Source organism: Mastomys coucha, unplaced genomic scaffold (assembly GCF_008632895.1).
Source record: "Mastomys coucha isolate ucsf_1 unplaced genomic scaffold, UCSF_Mcou_1 pScaffold15, whole genome shotgun sequence".
Lineage (NCBI taxonomy): Eukaryota > Metazoa > Chordata > Mammalia > Rodentia > Muridae > Mastomys > Mastomys coucha.
In genome coordinates, this window is record NW_022196897.1 from 62,879,851 (window position 1) to 62,895,137 (window position 15,287).

The following is a 15,287-nucleotide window of genomic DNA, read 5'->3' on the forward strand; positions in this document are numbered from 1 at the left end:
GGGGCCCCCCCCCCCCCGTCACTTTAATCTTCAGTGATTTTGATTTTAACAGAGGCTCAGCTTTTAGGAGAAAAGCTGGGAGCACAGCAGGTGCAGGTTAGGACTAAAGAGCTCCGAGTTTTCTGCCTTTGGCTTTGTCAGTTGTGGAAGCTTGGCTTGGCTTGGCTCAGGGCTTTATGTTCCATTATGAGCCATCTGCCTACAGATTCATTTAATTCTTACTAATTTCTCTTTACTGAAGAAAGAAAGTCCTGAAAGTATAAAAGGTTTTCTTAAATTGTTGAAGTATGTGTCTGACATGAAGGATGTAACCCACCTTTCTGTTCCTTAAGCCAAATAGTGTTCGTCTTCAGTGTGAAACTTAACTGTAAAACTGCTTGTATAATGTTAAGAGATTATAGAAACATTATTAATAAAATGGACATGAGCCTATGATTTTTTCTAAATCAAAGGAAGTGTGGAGCTGTTTTTCTTCTGTATGCATATGTTTTCAACTTTACTTTTTTGCTCTGTATTTCCACAGATTTGAAAGTAGAAAATAATTTTTTACAAGTCTGCTAATGTAGCATTATCTAGACAACCTATGACTAAATCCCTTTGGCTTTACAGCTGAACATATCATGAGCTAAGTTGCATCAGTCTCTGATTATTTTTAAATCAAGACTAAACTCCTCAGTGGTGTTGAGTTTGTGATTCTGAAGCATTCTCTTTCAAACCTGGAGCGTCCCAGTGAACATCCTCACCCTCTGCTAAGTACAGTCAGCTCCTCAGTGGAGGGAGGAAAGATCACAGATGGGTACCACACCTGAGCCAAAGAGCCCTTTCAGAATTATGCCTAGTTCTGTGAATATGAAAAGACCGCCTCCCCCAGAGAATATTGTTTTATTTTTAAAGAATAAAATAATAATACATTGTTTGATGAAATGTTTTTTAGATACTAGGGGTTTGCTTCCTGAGATCAAGGAAACAGGAGAAGGAAGTCTTGAGTGTAGACTGCTCGGTTACACATGGCATTTGGACAACAGCCTACGCTGGTGCTGTCTCTCAGCGTGTGTGCTGTGGAATGCCTCCGTCCCCTGGACTGTGCACAGAGGTCCTGCAATGCCTGTAGCACAGTACTTTTAGTAAATAGGTAATTATTGAGTGATGACTTAAACACTATTCCCTAAAAGCCTGCAGTGCCTTGTTGGGATTTTTCTCTTTTTCCATGAAACAATTTAAAATGAGAGAAGGCGCATCTGTAAAGAAAGAGATGCTTTAGCAATTCAAGGTTCTTCCTGTTCAAGACACAGCAGAATTTGGTGACTGTATGCAGAAACACTGTTAAGTGTTGGCTTAGGTTATTGGTATTCAGTGAGTTACATGCTGAAGCTAGACTCAAACATCTAATCAGTCTGTGGGATAAGTGTCTACTTTTCATTCCTACTGTTCCAACCCAGTAGCCCTGAGAAGTGGGTTGGCAAGTCCTGAGACAGCCACTGTATGCTTTTGGCTCTGTTCACACAGCCCCGTGGAGTCAGGCCTGGAGGCAGGGTTTCTAGTCCTCATACTGTGTGTGTCTGTATTTTTTGTGTGTAATGGTGCCTTCAGAATAATGAGTATTTTGTTCCTGGACAGCAACAAATCCAGGGAGAAGTAGGTGTGTTCTATACAGCTTTGTTCTTTTGTTTGCTTTTTTTTTTTTTTTTTTTTTTTTTTTTTTTTTTTTTTAACTAGGCCTATGAAATACTTTGCTCTGATACATCTTGACTTGAATAATACCTTATCCTGAGTCTTCCTCCATGGCAGTACATGTTCTGCCAGTATTGTAGTAATCTTTTGGGAATTACATGTGGGTAAAATGTGTGTGTAAGCCATTATAATGCTGTAACTAATGCATAGGAAACAATTCTTCCCGTAACATTTACAGTCTAAAAGTGGCTGTGTAGTGGGAGGTGACATTTCTGAGGTTCTTGCACAGCCTATTAGGTATACTGAGCAATGCCATTTGTCTCACAAGGGCTCAATGCATAGTCTGGATACCATGCTTTTAGTGTATGTTCAGAATTTCTTCCCACTGGTTTTCTTAGTCTTGTTCTAAAACCCCATGTGTAATTTTTAAAGATGTGCTGGGAACAAATAAATCATTTCTAAAGCCAATCATTGTTTACAGAACCTTTTATTTCTTTGTGATTTCATTTAAACCTTGCCAATAGCATCCTCTCTCAGAAATATTTCAGTGGTTACTAGCACTGGTTGCTCTTCGAGTGGACTCAGGTTTGATTCCTAGCACCTACAAGGGACTCAAAACTGTCTCCAACTCCAGTTCCAGGGGTTCTGATGCCTTCTTCTGGCCCCCCGTGGACATGACATACTTGTGGTACACAGACATCCATGCAGATAAAATACCCATATACACAAAGTGAATAAATGGAGAAAAATAAGGTGTAAAGCAATTGAAGAAGACTCAACATCAAGCTTGGGGTTTCATGCATGTATGTGCACACACACAAATGTACCTAGACACATGAACATGAGCATATTCGTGTGCTTGCACACACAGATACACATAAAAAGCCCTAGAGAGATCTGGACAAAACTCTTAAAAGGCCACCTATTAATTAGCTGACAAGGCAGCACCCCTTAACAATGCACTTACTATGTATGACTAGAGTAACAGACACATTGGTGCTACTCAGGGGGACTTGTGATTAGGTCTCAATGCCTGAAACTGAGCATCGAATGGGTACAGGCTGTGAGAACAGAAGCTAGAGTCATCTGGAAAGAGGAAACCTTAATTGTGAAAATGCTCCCATCTTGATTGGCCTATGGACAAAACTGTGGCACACTTTTTAAGTTGATTGATGTGGGAGATTTCCGTTTACTATGAGCATTTCTGTCCCTAGGCTGGTGGTCCTGGATACTTACCATAAGAAAGCAGGATGAATGAGCCATGGAAAAGCAAGCCAGTAAGCAGCATTCTTTGATAGTCTGCATCAGCTCCTGCTTCCAGGTTTCTGCCTTGACTACCCTTAGTGATGGACTGTGATGTGGAACTGTAAGCTGAAATAAACCCTTTCCTCCCAAGATTGCTTTTGGGTGTGCTCTTTATCACAACAGTGGTAACCATAAGAAAACATCCAACTCACAACCATCATGTAAAAGGCATCCTAGTGTGGGGCAACCTGTCATGACAATTCTGTGAGGGTTCCATCTGAGATATTCCTTTAAACCAGTTCTATCACCCCTAGAGAGCAAGTGATCTCTTCTGCGCAGCAGGTGTCTCGTTGCAGATGAACCACTTGTGTTTTCCCAGTACTCCTGGACTCTAGTGGTCTGCCTCTGGGGAACGGGTATGCATTTGCCCCTGTACATCCAGCCTTCACAGATAGTGTTAGTGTGCCATTCATGCTATACCAGAGACCACATTCAAAGAGCAGCTGTCTTGTATCCAAATCTAACACTCCTTGTCTTTAAATTCACAGAGATCCACTTGCCTTTGCTTTCTGAGTCCTGGAATTAAAGGTGTATGCTGTTCCACTCTGGCCCCTGACACTCACTCACTCTCTCCTCTCTCTCTCTCTCTCTCTCTCTCTCTCTCTCTCTCTCTCTCTCTCTCTCTCTCTCTCTCTCATATATATATAAGACACACACACACACATATATATATATTTCTAACTTTTTTCCTTCTTGGTCACTCTTCTGAAGTTACTTTGGATTTCAAGATGGATAAACACCCTTTTGACAAGGTTCTGAGATTATCCCTGATCAACAGCAAGCTTTGCAGGTCACACCATCTCAGATGAGACCCACCACCATGTTTGGAGAAGTGATCTTAGAGGAGTCTGGTTGCTCCCTTTGCCTGATGACCATGGCACCAAGCCCTTTGTAGAATCAGAACCCAGAAATTTACTCAAGAGACTTCAGTCCTGAAACAGCACCTGCTATTTGTTAAACTCCAAGCCTCTTCAGCCATTAAAATCTCATCTTGTTGTCCCCATGAGGATGAACTTGGGGTCACAAGTTCCTTGTTCTTCCTAGCTTGGCCATACCAATTAAAGATTTGTTTTCAGCCTTTCACTACTCTTGTTTTATTTGATTGGTGTATTGTGGGTAACTGAGTGTAGACTGTTGTGACTCCCGTAACTGGAACTTTAGCCTTAAAATTCTGGTAGCATTGCTCAAATTCTGTGTATTTGGAGACCAGAGCTATTATCATGACTTTTATATCCAAGCCCTTTAAATTAGACTATGTCAGTATTACAGAGAAGTATTAAAGCAGTAAAGCTTTAGAAATAGAGGGGAATGATTCCCCTTTGTCAAGAAAAGTGTTTTTTAGTACTACCGGGTATGTGCAGGGAGCATGGAACCATGCTTTGTGCCAGCTGTAGAGGCTGTCAGTCAAATATATCATGAAGGGAGGGTCTGGTGTTGTAAAGTCATTCTGGAATTAAGACGGCAAGTTTCTTAGCAGCACAGAAGCACCATGGCACATGCACACTTGCACTCAATAAATAAATAAATATAAAATTCTTTGAATAAAAATGCTAAAACTAAAACATAGTAAATCCTGCAGGAAGATTAAGAATGTCACTCTCCCCAAGCTTCTCCAGGCCTCAGCTCCAGGCTCCTGGCTCCTGAGAATTTGTTGTCATTAAAGTCTCTGGAGAGCCTGGGCAAGGAAGGAGACAAATGCCTTGATTGAGCTTCATTCCTTCACTCAGAGCAGGCAGAATTACCAGACTGCAATACTAACCAGGAAATTCTAACTGCTCAGCTGCAAGGGCTAAAAAGCTGCTCTGAAAAGCTTTTTATGTTCTAAAAATTAAGCCACTCATACACGCAAACCACAAACAGCACCTGGATAAATAAACTGGCCAAATAAAGGCTGGCCTATTTGCAAAAGGGAATCTGGAGAACATTTGCTTTTTAGTGGTTAACATTACTTTAAACTTTTTTTTTTTTTAAAGAAAAGTTGAGAGGAAATAGGGAAAAAATTTAATGTTGATTGTTGAAAATAAGATTGCAGTTCATTTACTTTCCAGTTCTTAAGGGGGATGTGGAAATTAAGAGGGACCAGAACGACTTGCCACAGCAGAAGTTATCAAAGAACGTTTTTGAGATATAGAATGTACTGTGGGGTGCATTTTTTTAGAGGCCACTAAACACTGATTCTCCTCCGGTATGGGATCAAACTGACACTGCCAATGATAGCAGCTCAGCTCATTACTACAGATGCCTCCATCCCAAAGTATTAGACTACACACTGAGCCAGAGTTTCTTTTCTAACAGAATTTGAGCACCCAGGAGAAAAATCATCTTCACATGATGGTAGGGGCTTTTTGTTTGCTAGTAGAAAGGAAATCTGGTTGAACCTAAGAAACTGCTGAATATGCAGGAAATTCAAAGCCAACAATTATATGTGGTTTAACCTGATAACTATTTTTCTAAACCAGGTCAGATTGGGGTTACATTTATGGAGAGACAGGACCAAGGGGCTGAGAAACATGTTTTTTTGTTTGTTTGTTTGTTTATTTTTTGGTTTTGTAGGATTCAGAAAGTAAAATAAGTTGACTGGAATGAGCAGAGATCTCAGTGGGAAGCCAATAAAACTACTGGGAGTCATGGATTGAAACAATGAATATATCAGCTTACATTCCAGGACAGACTTTTTCATCACTTGTGGGAACCGGTTATTTTAGACAGGGTAATAGCAATGAAGTAAAATTTTCTGTACCCAACTCCCTAAAACAAGGAAACCACAGCATACTCAAAATTGTACAGCTAAAGTTAATTAATAAGCGAGTTCTTCATGGCCTACAGAATCTACTAAGCAGACCTCATAGGGGCTCACAGACAGTGAAGTAGCAATTATGGAACCTGCATGGGTCTGTGCTAAGTTCTCTGTAAATATGTTATGGGTGTCAGCTTGGTGTTTTTGTGGGACTTGTAACAATGGAGGGGGCCATCTCTGACTATTTCGACTCCTCTTGGGACTTTCTTCCTCTTACTGGGTTGCCTCACTCAGCCGTGATAAGAGACTTTGTGACTGGTCTTATTGTAACTTGCTATACAGTGTTGGTTGATATCCCTGGGAGGCTTGCTCTTTTCTTAAGGGAGGAGGAGGAGGAGGAGGAGGAGGAGTGGATCTGGGGGAGAAGTACAGCTTGCTTTCACTACTCTGTGGGTTTTTCCCACCTTTTATCTCCCAGATTTCACCCTCTGTCACTAGATAGGAAAGAGGGAGAGGAGAGAGAGAGATCTCTGAATCTAATTTCTCTTTTCTTGTTTCTTCTTTGAGCACTACTACTAAACAAACTCCACACAATTTCCACAAACAACCACCAATCCTGCCTATCAGGGTCCTAGCATTTCTATACCCTCTGAAAAGTTCCCAGAATCCCAAATATTACACAATCAGAAACTATCAGCATCTGGTTAGAGCATGAGGTAAATCATGGTCAGCTGCTGTGAAGCAGTCCCACACCCCCACACCTAGGATTAAAATAAAAACACATTCTTAGAATATTTCTGTGTGTCTGTGTTTTTTTTAAAAGAAACCAAAATTCCAGAATTCTTATTACAGAGAGGGGAGGTTGTGGGAAAAACTGAGAGGAGTGGAGGGAGAGCAGACTGCATTCAGGATGTATTATATGAGAGAATTAAAAACAAAAACAAAAAACCTGAGTTCTCTGGTTACCTCTGATCCTGGTTACTGTGAGAGATAAATGAAAATAAACTATTTGAAAAACAGCAATATTATGACTAGATCGTAAATTCAGATCACTAACTCATGGAGCCAAAACCACCACAGAGGTTTCTTTTCTTGTTATTTATTTTATAGTATTTATTAGTGCTGTAGTTTATTAAGTGAATCTACTGACTCTTAAAAACTAGCAAAACCATTTATTACCTAAGAAATTTAATCTGGACAAAATATACATATATTGGAAAACTGTCAAACACTCTAAATTCTCTATAAAATCATGGGAGTTGCGCAAAGAGAAAACACAATCCTTGGAGTGATTACAAAAAGACATTATGGACAACTAAGTTCTGAACTTAGTGTCTGGTCCCTGGATAAGATAATAACAAAGGAGTGATTACAAAAAGATATTATGGATGACTGAGTTCTGAACTTAATGTCTGGTCCCTGGATAACATAATAACAAAGGTTACCAAGACACATCAAAACAAAAATAATGGAGGAAACCATGATAGAAACAACATCTTTCTCAGTTTTGAGACTTCGAAAGTACCTTCTAGGGCCTGGGTCCTTACATAATCTCATTTGGCAGGATCTAAAAGTGCTAATAGTTCTTTTGTTACACTAAAGTGTACAAAGTCTCACAAGTAGCAAATACAAATCGCAAAAGCTAGATACAGGAAAAACTGAAAATTTACATAGAAAGTCATCATGATAAAAGTCACTGTCAGCCACGATTACACATTCCATCCAATTATCTCATAAATGAGAGCCCTTAATTTCCTTGACTCATACGTGACTGTATTTTTCCCAATGTGCATTCTTTCTTCCTCCAAGGGCTGTTCTATAACAGCAGGGATGTTTCTACCATAAAGTTCACAGTGCTCTAGAAACTGGACACATTCTTGAATGACACTGTCCCTCAGCATGATTGTATGCTTTGACATGTTCTCGAGTAAGGACAAGAAGCATCTTTTGGCATAATACCACGTATCGGTGCCGAGCTTTTTATGGTAAGGCTCCAGGCTTTTGATTACCCGAGAGATGCCAAAGTCATAGTTTCCTTTGGCACAATACAGGGTTCCTATCACCAAATTCACAATGCAAAGGTGGTAGATTTTCTTGTCTGGGTCACCATAAGAGAGTTGTTCCTCCTCCTTCTCGATCTTCCTCATCAGCTCCTCAGCTTCCTCATTTTGACTTGTCATGATATAGGAAACACAGAGGTTGGCTAACACGATAGCGCTGACACTCAGGATGTTGTCATAATTCTTCTTGACAATGGGCTCATAGAAACCGATGGCCTCTTTGTACTTGTTTTCCTGCATGAAGAGGACATGGGCCACATTCAGCTTCCACACATCATGGTCATTACAGAATTCCACAGATTTGCGGAAGATCTTCTCCACCATCGGGTAATTCTCAAAGTTCCAGTAGATTTTTGCCTGGGCCATCAGTACAGGGATATACTTCTCAAGGGTTTCATCATATTCATTTACAGCCTTTTTGGCAGATTCATCATCTCTACTATGTCTTGAATCCTGTACTTGTATGGTAAGTTTCCGGAGCTGCTCAGTGAGCATGCCAGCTAGCCCATCAAGTTTAATGAAAGCCTCTTCAGGAGCTGTCTGGCAAGTGATCATGGCATCCAAGAAGTCATAGAGATAGGGTGTGAGGAACTTGTAAGTCAAGTGGGCATTTTCTGCCAGGACATCAGCTGCCAGGTCAAAATACTCATATTTACAGTAGAGCAGCAGCAGGTTGCCAAAGGTCTCTGGGGGGAAAGGGTTCTGCTGCAGCAGAAACTGGAGCTTTTCAAAGCCCTCTGTGGGCTTGGCATCCATGTTCATCAGAGCTTGGTTGTGCAGGGTCACGGGGTCCAACTCTTCCTCTGCTCTGGGTGGCATGTCAGTGAGGGCTTCTTGGGCTGCCTCATAGTTTCTCAGTTGGTACTCTATGGCTGCCTTGAGGTTGAAGGCTTCGACCAGAGCAGTCTGGTGAAGGACTATAGTGTTACCAACACTTCGAACATCGATGCCTTCCGTGGTCATGCCCACACCTAGTTCTGGGTGTTGACGGATGCCACGCTCAATGATGTCAGCGATATGCTTCAGAGCAGGTGCATACTGTCGACTGCTGTAATAGGCCAAAGCCAAGTTGTAGGAAAGGTCAGGCTGGTAGCCAGAAGCCTGCAGGGCCGCTAAGAACTTGGAACAGGCTGCTTCATAGTGTCCCTCCTTGTAGAGTAGACAACCCAGGTTGATCTGACCATCATAATCATTCTCCCCTCCACTGTCCTCCACACCTTCTCCATTCAGCAGCTGCTCCACCAGGCTTCTGGCTCCTGGGAGGTCACCTTCACTGTACTTGATAGCAGCCTGGAGACGAAGGATTCGAGTCTGATAGGTTGGGTTGTCCAGGAGAAAGGCGACACGGGTGGCCTCTGGATACAGGCAGGCTTTGTACAGCGCCTGGGCCTGGTACAGGCGGTACTGCTCGAGTTCCGGATGCATCTGACTCAGCTGCTCATAGCACTCTGCAGCGAGCTCGAACTCCTGCAGGCGGTAGTAGCAGTAGGCCAGCAGCGACAGCCCTGCGCGGCTGCGGGAGCTTCTCTGAAGCTCTACGCTGAGCACCTGCACCGCCTCTGAGTAGCGGGAGTCGCGGATGAGCCTGTACACCACCGCTGTGAACTCACCGTCGGGGATCTGAGAGCTGCTCAGCCCTGCCATAGTCACCTAGCTTGTTTTGCATCCTCGTTTCCAAGGCAATAGGCCAACCGGAAACGGAAGCTGTTCAGCGGCAACTATGCTACGGAAGGGTCTTGTTGTGAATAAAAGAGAACCACCGACACGGTTCTATCAATTTCTGGATTAGTTTTGAAACACTCTAGGCTGTAGGGAAGCAGTTGGGCCTGGCCAGAAATTTTTTCTAGGTAGTTCAGAGAGGGATACTCCAGGTCCCGGCTTGCATCGCTTCCGTTATCGCCCTGCATCCTGGGAAATGTAGTTTCTACTCTTTGACGTGTGACAGTGATTGGGAGTCTCTGCCTTTTCTCTGGAATAGGGATCTTGTTTCGTTTCTATTGCTTTGCTTGCTTCTTTGTTGACACCGAAGTAAAGTGTGCTGGTGAAAGTCCCCCGGGATACCAAAAATTCGCTGTTCTATGAGGTTTTGAGTTGCTTAGCGATAGTGACGAAATGGGAATGCGGGCTTTCTCTGGATTTCAGGAATTCTAGTATATTCTTGCCAGCTGCTCTGAAGCCCACTTTCTGAGAACGTTATTAAGCAAGGGTTGGCAGTCCGTATTTTATTCTGCATCAAGAGGTGATGAGAGGCGAAAGAAGAGTCTGCGTTGTAACTGGTGCTGTTTTAAATTTAAGCACCATTCATTCCCTTTTTCTTAAATGACAGCTGTTAGGAACGTAAATAGGTGCTTGCATTGGTCAAGCACATGGCTTTGGTCTTTTCCTTCTTCAAGGAGAAACCACAAAGCTAACATTTTCCCCTCTCCCGTATGTTATTTTTCTCACCTCTAAACTCTAGCAAGATGTAATCAGCCTGTGTTTCTCAAGCTTCTAACCTTGTTTTCATGTATGAATCAGCTAGTTAAAGTAGAAATGCTTTGCCAACTCCTTTCCCATACCCAGATTCTTAATTCGAAGCTCTCCAAGCAGTAACTAGTTCTCCTTTCCCCCTCTATTTAAGCATGGGTCTCTACGTTCTGTGTTATCATTTTGGAGAGGTTATTCTGTATAAATTCAATTTTATACTAGTATGACAGGTCAGAGGAAAACTACCGACTTATAAGCTGATATCGAATCACTGTTGAAAACCATGTCCATAGATTTGACTAACTCTAATGTGGGAACATAATTATAGTGTTTAGTTAAGCATTTGAGAAATAAATAAGATAGCAAAATACAAACATGTTCTTTCCAAATGAAGTAGTGACAAATTGTATAATTTTCGAATAACAAGGCTGTGCTTTTTGAGCATGCATCATTTGTAGTGGCTCTGGTAGGCACCTGGGAGACTTACTTTTTATAGTTTTCCATGATATCCTCTAGCTACAACCCAAGACCAAATGACCAAATGGTGGCATATCTTCGCTTTGTAATTAAGAACTTAAACATGAGGGTATTATTTTTCTCTTTAATAGAATTGTTCTCATAAATCTTTTCTGCCATCAATATTTTGCAGCCAGTTACCAACCATATTTCATAGCACACTGTAAGGCTTCTCACAAACTGATCATAACTTTACTGAAGTCTGTATGTTGCAGATGAAACACTTTGTGCCTCAGAACAATTAAGTAACCTGCCAAAACCCGTATAGGTAAATAGAAAGGGAGTGAGCCATGTTATCTTAAAAGCTAAACTTGGAAGTACTGGTGACTAGTAGTTAATTCATATATGAACTCATGTTATAGGGAATATTAGAGACTTGCTTTTTAAATCTTTTTTCTGTTAACAAACAAAACCCAACCAGTCTCATTTGGGCCATAGAAACCTGAACTTTACGTCTCGCATTGTCATAGTGAAAAGGTGTTAAGAAGTAATTACCGGCGTGTAACCTAGGTTCCAGACACCTATTACTTCTAGAAAAAGATTCCAGCAGACATTTAAAAGCTACAATAGGAACAAGATCATTCCTCATATATTCTGCTCAATATAACTGGACAAGACAAATTTTCATGAATGCCATGGTAGTGGCATTCCCCACATGAAATGTAGCTCAGGATCAACAGAGGAAGCTACCGAGGAGAGCAAGTGTAACTAAGCCAAGACTTTTGCCCAAGAAAAGCTCTGCTGTAGCCCTTAGGGTCTTCAACGCAGGTTGAGTAGAGGCTGAAGGGTGTTATATAATGTTGCTCAGTAGTCAGGGATGAGGAGGTCTCCCCCTTGCTGGCCCGGTTGACTCTTGTTCTTTGCAAACAATATCCAAAGACTCAATGTTTTAAAATCCTTACACGTTGAACTATTATTTTGGGTAAGCTGCTATTAAATAAAGCTGAGAGAACCCAGGGGCAGAGGCTGCCTGTCACATCTTTACTTTTTCTCTGTGGTTACCGAACTATTTCTATATCATGAAAAGATTCACTTTCAAATGACTTCTCATGACACACACACACACACACACACACACACACACACACACACACTGAAAAGACTCCCCGCTCTCCCCTAGTTTTCCTGGCTATCAACAGGAATTATCTAGAGTAGCTGTTCTCAATCTGTGGATTTCGACCCCTTTTGAGGCGTCAAACGATCTTTTCACAGGGGCTGCCTAAGGCCATCAGAAAAACATATTTACATTATGATTCATAACTGTAGCAAAATTACAGTTATGAAGTAGCAGCAAAAATAGTTTTATGGTTGGGGAGTCAGCACAACATGGGGAACTGTATTAAAGGTTACCAGCCTTAGGAAGGTTGAGAACCACTGATCTAGAGTTATCTTTGCTTTGGTGCCTATCTATGAGCATGGTAGCGGAAGTGGGTGGGTGGGGCTTCTGTGCTCTCCTTAGTTCACCGGAAGCTGCTCTAGTGGCCTGGATAGGGATGAGCAGGGCATTTGGCTTAGATATACTGGCGGGCAGGGTCATTTTCAAAATGCAGTGAGTGCACCAATCTCGTTGTGAAACTGGCATGACCATAACCACTGTATGACAGGCCCACTTCCATTCAGTCTCTCATAGGCAGCTGGGGGATAGATTAGTTTTTCTAGGGAGCTGGGGTAGTGAAAGGAGGCCCTGTAATGATAGAAATTCTAGAAAGCAATAAACTACATGGAATATTAGGAAATATCACAAAGGATTATTTTGTTTACAATGGAATTCTGAGGAGGTAAATGTGTAATAGCATTCCCGGCGATGAGAAAGCATGTGGTGTTTGCAATAAAATGATTTAGTACCTTATTGAAAGGAATTAGGCTTCCAGGAAATGGCTTGGGGCTCGAGGTGGATTTTTCTGAATTTCATATAGAAGAAATCCATGCAGGCAGAAGGTGGTGGGTGGGGATGGTGTTTGGCTCTTAATGTATTAATGTTTCTGATTGCTAAAATACACAATTAATCCCATGTGTGTTGTATTTGACAATCACCTATATAACCACTCATGAATGGTTGGTTGCCTCTTTGGTTTGTGAAGCCAATAACTTAGTAATGGAAAGGATGCTTATTAGTGTTTTAACTGCATCCCTGCTGAAGCATCTCTGGTAAAAGGACATCGTTTGCAGCCGTTTTCTACTTGTTATCCCTTCTATGGACTCCCTTCTATGGATTGCCTTTCTTCAGGATGACCAACCTGTCCTTACTTTTTCTGGAATTCTGGTTGACTTACCCCTAATCATCCACCAATGATGCTGTGACTGACTTTCCTGACACTCAACACCTCCCGTTCCCCAAGCAGGGACTCAAAATGCCTCCTGGGATCAATGTAGCCCTGAGTGGTGGTATTTATGGGCGAGTTGACAGGCTCTCAGGATCTGTAATCTAAGAGACAAGCCTTCTGATTAGGGGAGCTTGTGGTCATCCCCTTTGAGGAGTTCCGTTGATTGATTCCTTCAGTAGAAAGTCCCACCCTAAAAATGAGTGGTACCCGCTGCTCCCTGGGCTTTCCGACCAAAGAGGAAGCTGGCTGGGCACAGGCAGTGACCAAATGTTTCAAGTCCCTGCTGCCATGGCTTTCCCACTATGGTGGACTGCACTCTTGAATCTTGAGACAAAAGAAGTCGTTCCTTACATTGCTTTTGTCTGGGTATTTTGTCATTGCCCAGATAAGTGGGGGAGCAACTAAGACAGGCCTCCATTCATCACAAACAGACAGGGGAGAAAATAGAGAGATACTGCAGAGAAGGTGGCCTAATAGAAATGAAAGGTGAAAAAATTGAAAATTAGGTTCATTGCAGGGTTATATATAAAAACATTCAGCTTATATTTTGTGGAAAATTGATGCTGCTGAAGTCAGACATCACTGGAATTTTTTTAGTTGCAATTTTTGTTTGGTATTGAGGTTGGGGTGCTAAGGTTATCTCATGCCTGCCTCACAACTCATTAAACTTGTAAAGTGCAACGAGCAGCTGACCCACCTGCTTTCTTTTGGGGCAAATTATCTCGAGACTGAATTAAGTTCTGAGAACATAAGCCAATAAACCAAAGTAATAAATTCAGCTTTAATAAAAATGAAACAGGTTCCCCATGTCTCACTCTAAGCTACAACTTTATTAAGCAGGTTTATGTTACATGTATTTTATTAAGCACAGTGGTAATAACTTTCTTTCGAATTGACAACTACTTTCTATTGTTTGTCTGTGCCTCTGTGGAAGACTTAGATCCTTCTTTTAAAAACAGTTGAAAAGTGTGGCTGTGAATGTCAAGCGGTAGGGAAGCAAAGTCAAAGTTCTGACTTGATATACTTTGGCTGGCTTAGTTGAGAGCTGTGGTCTTTTTGGGTAGGGATCCCCAGACTGCATTTTATTCTTCTGACTCTTCAGGTGGGGAGTGAAGATAAGGAATTACTTTCTTGCCTGCCTAGTGATCAGTTGTTTTTCAAAAGCTTAAAGATATAACTAGCAATATCCTTTAGTAATGCAGTAAAGTGGCCACTTTTTTTTACAATTTAAAATTTTTATTTTATTTTATGTGTTTGACTGTTGTGCCTTTATGTATGGGTGTTTTGCTTGCAACATTTATGTAGCTAGTGTCCTGGAACTGGAGTAACAGGTGGTTGTGAGCTGCCCTGTAAGCACTGGGAGTTGAACCCAGGTCCTCTGAAAAAAGCAGCCAGTGATCCTAATGGCTGAACCATTCTTCCGGTCCCAGGAATAGCCTGCCCCAGAAATAGCCAGTCCCAGGGATAGCCAGGTTTTTAGACAATGAGAATTTGGGGTTGGGAATCTATGATGGTCTCCTAGCTACTTTTTGTGTTGGATAATTTTCAGACTGTTTTATAGGGTAAAATACTATGTCATTGATTTGCATTGTAGCAGTCTCTGAGCCCAATTCTAAATATAATACTCCTGAAAACTTAGTTTTATAAAATGTATAATTTCACTATATTCAAATCATACTCCTTATGATATTTACATTTAAATGTTTTTATTGCTGAGAAATTCTACCACTCCTCCATCCTAAATATGCAAAATTTTACAAGTGAAACAGTAGATCCAGTACACGTAGAATTTATGTATTAGAGACATGTTTATATGAAACATCATTCAATATTTATCAAAAACTCAATTTTGATCAGGCATCTAATATTTCATGAGGCAGCCTTACTTTACCCCAACATTTCACAATCAGATTCTGAATTCTTGATCTCTCCCACATCTTGCTACTCGGGCCATAGTCAATCTTTAGGTCTTGTATCTTAAGTATATGGAAGGTGCTTTTTCCTTACTTTCTCTTGAATACCATTATCCCCAGGTGCCAAGAAGGAATAATGATGGTAAGAGAACTCTATATGAGAATTATTTGCTGTAGAAAAGCCACAACTAGTTCATATCTTATCTTGGGTAGTACATAAAGTGAGGACGAGACTGTTCCAAGGTACACCTGAGGGAAAGTTCTTACACTGGATATGAGAGAGAGTACAGCCAGA

The 15,287-nt window shown here is 41.4% G+C and overlaps 2 protein-coding genes across 2 annotated transcripts in view; one reads left to right on the plus strand and one right to left on the minus strand.

Annotated features, from left to right (window-relative positions):
* Agps (alkylglycerone phosphate synthase) overlaps positions 1-2,135 on the plus strand; it is a 92,761-nt gene extending 90,626 nt beyond the window's left edge. Inside the window, exon 20 of the mRNA XM_031370687.1 lies at positions 1-2,135. This exon is cut by the window's left edge and continues 3,291 nt beyond it. The gene's annotated coding sequence lies outside the window, so the exon portion shown is untranslated.
* Positions 2,136-6,796: 4,661 nt separating this feature from the next.
* Positions 6,797-9,630, minus strand: Ttc30b (tetratricopeptide repeat domain 30B). Its single transcript, XM_031370688.1, has one exon. It carries the CDS (start codon positions 9,415-9,417, stop codon positions 7,423-7,425), a length of 1,995 nt encoding a protein of 664 aa, XP_031226548.1. The 5' UTR covers positions 9,418-9,630; the 3' UTR covers positions 6,797-7,422.
* Positions 9,631-15,287: the final 5,657 nt, after the last annotated feature.

What these genes read in the sequence shown, in the direction of transcription:
- Ttc30b (XM_031370688.1), bottom strand. Translation starts at nt 9,417, where the DNA reads ATGGCAGGGCTGAGCAGCTCTCAGATCCCCGACGGTGAGTTCACAGCG.